The sequence below is a fragment of the Limulus polyphemus genome, unplaced genomic scaffold, assembly GCF_000517525.1.
Source record: "Limulus polyphemus unplaced genomic scaffold, Limulus_polyphemus-2.1.2 Scaffold1943, whole genome shotgun sequence".
Classification (NCBI taxonomy): domain Eukaryota; kingdom Metazoa; phylum Arthropoda; class Merostomata; order Xiphosura; family Limulidae; genus Limulus; species Limulus polyphemus.
This window is the reverse complement of record NW_013667553.1, coordinates 146,766-152,544: the sequence shown is the minus strand read 5'-3', so window position 1 is coordinate 152,544 and position 5,779 is coordinate 146,766. Positions and strand designations below refer to the sequence as shown.

At 30.7% G+C, this 5,779-nt stretch overlaps 1 protein-coding gene across 8 annotated transcripts in view; it reads left to right on the top strand.

Annotated features, from left to right (window-relative positions):
* The window catches only part of LOC106465437 (nudix hydrolase 8-like), a 26,863-nt gene extending 22,222 nt beyond the window's left edge, over positions 1–4,641 (top strand). For all 8 annotated transcript variants that reach the window (XM_022393336.1, XM_013925666.2, XM_022393339.1 and 5 more), the window contains 2 exons: positions 587–789; positions 1,304–4,641. In XM_022393336.1, the coding sequence (XP_022249044.1) occupies positions 587–789; positions 1,304–1,483 (383 nt within the window). In that variant the 3' untranslated portion in view covers positions 1,484–4,641. The remainder of the gene's footprint in view (positions 1–586; positions 790–1,303) is intronic.
* The last annotated feature ends 1,138 nt before the right edge of the window (positions 4,642–5,779 follow it).

Below are 5,779 nucleotides of genomic sequence, written 5' to 3'. Positions count from 1 at the left end.
AACCTGATTGTAAGATGGAAAAGCATCATTGATAAGAAAGGAGACTATTTCATTTAATAAATGTTTTGTTTTGATTTTTATGTTGTTCAGGTTTTTTATCAAAAAAAAGCGACATTAATTTCTTGACGACCTAATAAGTTGTGTAGCAAAAAGTAAAATTAGTTGAATTTTACACTTTTTTGAACCACTAACTTGAAAATGTTACTGTTTTTATAATTTTTAATATATAAGTAACCAATAAACATGTCCAAAAATCATTAGATTTGCAGCTGTGTTTTATACATTTACAAGTTTTAAGATTTTAATTCTACAAAGAAGAATTACAATTAGGGATAAGAAATATATAATTGGGGTTAGCACTTTATATTTGAATTATTACTTTATCTTTAAAAAAGTTGATAAATTTTGTATTAGAAAAAATTTAAATTGGAAAATTATTGTATAATGTAGGTTAATTGAGGAAGGGAAGATGAAACAGAATTTTTGAAAACTTAATGTTGTCATTTGTCCTCATAAAAACACAACATACTGGCCACAAAAAGTTAATTAAATATACATTAAAATGACATTGCTGTGTTTTTGGCAGGAGAAGAGTTTGGGGATACAGCTAGAAGAGAGGTTCTGGAGGAGACAGGCATTGATACAGAGTTTGTTTCTATAGTAACACTACGACATCATCACAAACACCTATTTGAATGCAGTGATTTGTATGTGGTTTGTGAGATGAAACCTTTAAGTAGAGAAATCTCTGTTTGCAAACATGAGATTTCACATTGCCAGTGGATGGATGTAAATATTGTCTCATATTTCTTATGTAATGTTTTTGATTAAGCATGCTATTTTTTAGAATAACTTTGAAAAAAAGTCTAGAAATAATTTTTCCCAATATTTATTTCTTGCATTACTTATATTGCATTGAATTGTAAGAGTTCTAGAGGGGAAAAAAAGTATTTTCTGTCTTAAACTTTGTAATGGTTTATGGTAAATAAGGGTACAAGCCTATGTAAATGTTTGTGTTACAAGTTGTGCTTTCATGGTTTCCTGATGTAATTTTAAAGTAAATATAATTCCCTGATAGTCTTTGTATAATTTGATTGGTTTATTATAAATGAACCCACTCACTTCCTGATCATATTGTAGTATGGTGATTGTACTCATAGTAAGAAGACATATAAGTTAAAAGTAATGGCTTATGGTAAATGAACAAGAATATGTATGATAGGTGTTATAATAATATTCATATATATATGTGTGTGTGTGTGTGTGTAAAGGAAATAATTTCTTCTTGTACATTTTATTACAGATAGAAACCTACAAAAATCATCCTGAAGTTTCTGAAATGAATCAGTTTGTCATTCAGGCATACTTGGATCAACAAATATGCAGGGCTTCTGTGCAAGTTCATGATGTGCTATCGTTCAACAGGGACTGCTACCAAAAGATATACTGTATAAAAAGTACAGAATCAGTTTCTGGAAGTTGATGTTAAAGCAATGATTAAGAACACGTGCAAAAAAAATATAATTCTAGGAAATGCCACTTTACATTTTTTTGTATAAGGATTAATACTAGTTATGAATATAACTATTTGCCATTTATGTTTTTCATGTGATAATTTGTATGAAATTAACAAATGGATAAACACAATTCTTATTCAAACTATTATAACACATAGCTACCAATATGAGTACTCATGAAACATTTAGAATTTGCTATTAGTTTTACAAGACATAATTTAAACAACAAACAATTATGAAAGAGAAATATCAAATTTTATTTTTATTATTTAATAACATTTGTATCTCTTTCACCTTCTTGCAAACCATTTTTAGCTACCTTGAATCTACATGAGTGAAGATTTTTAGATAAACTAGGGGGGGGGGGTCCAGATCCAGGTCCAAGTAGTTTTACCCCAAGTTTGTATATTGGCATATGTTTGTTACACCATGTTTTACGCCATTTTGAAAGGCTTGAAGTATTAATTTAAAGTGAGACTAAAAGCACCAAATAATTTGTATAAGCTATGTACTTGTTTATTGGTGTAAAAGATTTGCACTTCTGATGCATGGTGTGGTTCACTTGTATTTTTCAGTGAAATAGAATGTAAAAAACTTGAGTGCATGTTGATGCATCTTGTAGGTATACAAGAAAGAGGATTAAGAAATAAATAAAATTATAAAAATATAGATAAGAGAGACTAAAGGACAAAACTCCATGATGCAAATTCAAAAGTTAAGAAAAATTTCTAAAAGATGATCACCTGATTTCTGAGCATGACACGATTATTTTGTTCAATTTTGACTATATTCACAAATATCCAGGCATTCTTTATGGAAGTTACAGAGTGCAGAGCTGTTTAATTGGACCTGACCCATGGTGTTTTTAGATTGGGTTTTTAGCTATTTTAAGTACTTATGATAAATCTATGTATACAAGCATTAGGTAAAGAAAATGCTTCCCTTGGTTAAACATCATTGAACATCAGGAGATCTCAAGAATCTGCTCTTTAGGATTAATAATGACTTTGGTTTTTCAAGCTCGGTGCAAAGCATTTTGAGCTGTGTTTCTGATTACAAAATGTTAGTATTACTGTAGTACGTGATTACTTTGTGATCAGCTTCACTTGTAAAGAAAATTTTACCAATTCATTTGTAGATGTTTTATAAAAGCATTCCTCCTTCTCTTGTACTGCAGTGTCTAAGACAAGGAAGAATGTTTTTCAAAAATGTTCTAGATAGTTTGAGTGATATGCAATTGCAGCACCAGAAAACTGTGCCGGTAGTAGCTGTTTTCGTTTTCTGGTATCTTATTCTTGACAACTGTGCTTGAGCTATTAACTGCATCAGGGATAGTGTGTGGTCTCTGTTGTTGAAACAGTTACACAGCATATTTTTTGTCGGTTTGAATTTTCATGGGTTTAAAATTTTCTTGGTATATTTTTCCAGTTCCCGATTTCATTTGTCAAAAATGTCAGCTCATACTTACTGTCAAGACTGATAAGTTCATGTTGTGTGCTTTTTTTACTATAGTAATACAACATATGATTGACTGATGGCAATAATGCAACTAAGAATACAGCTCACCGCTTTTACTGAACATAGAATAGTTAACCTGCCTTTCTTAGTAAAATCGTATGGCTGTAAATTGGAAATGGTGTGGCTTGGTTTGCTGAAGCTTTCCTTCCACTGGACAAGCAAGAAATAAAAATAGGAACAGCAATAGATCTGGATGTTGTAGATATTTCATGAACATTGTCAACAACAATTTCTGAAGTGGATGGAATCTCATCATCAGTTTGTACTCTTATGGCAGTTGCACTCAGGGATGAAAAATAATTTTTGATATCCATTTCTTTCTTTTGTATTAAACTTGTACTGTGCTATTTCACACAGTCAAACACAAAAATTATAGGTGACTAGAATAGTTAAATATCATAAGATTTAGTACAAGGACAAACCAAATGGTGCATTTGTTTTGGGCTGCTCCTGTATGAAATATACTACAAAAGTTACATACAATTATGAAGCACCATGTTGTTACAGTTCGTGTTGCCAGGTCTGGTCATATTCTTATCTGACTATCCTGTATCTTGACACTAGCCCTGCAGCATAGTTCCATTTCCATTGCATAAGACACTGTTGTAAGACTGTTCATAGTATAACCTTTCTCCCTTCTGCTTTCCATAAGAACATTGATTTTTCAGTGGCTGTTTCAATAGTTTGGTCACACAGAAATCTACAGTGCTATGTCTAGCAACTTGACTGGTATGTCTTCATGTGGAATAACATTAATACCTGTTTCATTCTCCAGCTGCTTGAGGTATGTTACAGTTGAACAGATATGTTGTGGAAAAAGCTTGTGTAATTGTGACTTGTGTTGCTTTTCCAGACAGAGATCTTTCTTGATTATGGTGCATTCTCACCTGGCACAAGACAGTATACTTTGCATACCATGGATGGTGTATGTCTTGTTGCAGGTCTCTTTCTGAATGGCCCTGGTGCCCCAAGTTCATCCATATTCCTTTGTTTTTGAATGTAATTAAGTATAAGTAATATCTCCTTGGAAATCCTAACTCCCTGATCTGAACAAATCTTTACAATCTGAGCTTATAAATATTTTGCATCTGAAAGTGCTGTTTCATACCCTTTCCAAAAGCAATCAATTTTGGTGGCATCACTACCTAAGAAAGCCAAGCAATGTCAAAATATTGTTTTGATAAATTATATTTCAACCAAAGTTTATTATAACAGCTGTGGTTTTCATGTGATTTGTTGATTTGCGTATTCAAAATTATTTTAATATAATGTACTCAACCATTTATTTAATGTTCAATGATGGAAAGTTAGATATAATTTGCATTAGACTATGAAATTCCAGAAGAAAAATGTTGGTGGGGTCTAGTCAGTATTTGAATTTCTTATTCCAAATTACTGGGGAGGGGGGTTCAGATCCCTTAATTCTAAAGATCTTCATTTATTAAACCTATAAATTATGGTTTAAAATGTGACTAAGTGAAAATAGATATGCATGTACAACTAACTTTAATACTAAAAAACATTTATAATAAAAAGGAACACCAATAATCAATTAAAACTTTGTAAAAACACCAATAAAGAGAAGGTTGTTGTTATTATTATGCTTAAAGCTACACGATGGGCTTTCTGTGTTGTGCCCACTACAGGTATTGAAACATGGTTTTTAGCATCGTAAGCCATCAGATTTATCGCTGAGTCATTGAAGGGCAGAGGGGGGGGGGGGTTGAAAACGTTAAAGGAATATTACATTTTTGTTTATTGAATAGGAAAAATAGCTAATAAAATAATGATTATAAAACATCTGATTTTCAACAATCGTTTTAACTAGAATAGGTATTAATAAAAAAAAGTTTTTAAATTTTGAAGCAAATTATACTGCAGGTGAAGGATTAAAATTTAAATTTCTTACACGTAATTTAGGCTCTTTAATTCTATTTCCAAATTTTCAGTTTGCTTCCTTCAGTATCAAAAATAAGTATGTAAACTGTTTTTTATTTTCATAACTTTAGATAAAACAGAACTGTTTGGATCTTCTGTTACTTTAAATCTTTCTAATATTGGTGATAGTCATTGTTAATATGTTTAGCACATAAGTTCCTAGTTTTTGGTTGTTTATTAGCAGTAAATATAGGGCAATAATTTAATGCTGATTTGAATACTTGAGAAGTATAACTTTTATTTAAAATGTGTGCTTTATCATTTTTAATAACTAGCTTATGAAACACTACCATTGGTGCACTATAAAAGTGAAGGTAAATTCCTTCTATCAGCCTATAGTTGGCAGTGATTATTGACCAACTGCCTTCCCTCTAGTATATCAGTACAAAATTAAGAGGTGTATGTGAATAGCCTTTGTGTGAAAATTCTGAAACAAATATACATTTTTTTTATATTATTACACTCATTTTATATTAGTCTTTATTTGCATTTTAAAAGCAAACACTCAGTTTTGATTTGTTTTAAATTAGAATTTCATTTACTGGTTATTGTTTTCAGTAATGAGGTGTAATTTCATTCTTGAACTGTAATTAATTTCTTTAAGACTTGTTTTTAATTATCATTTTCCCCAAGTAACCTGTAGGCTCAGTGCGGTAGAAGCAGTTTTAAAGACTAAAAAAGCATTGTCTGGATTAAAGAGGATATTTAGAAATTATGGCTTGATACCTGTTTTTTCCTGATTGTTACAGTTGAGAAATTTCCACTTTTTAAACATATTATCTTTATATATATATATATATATATAT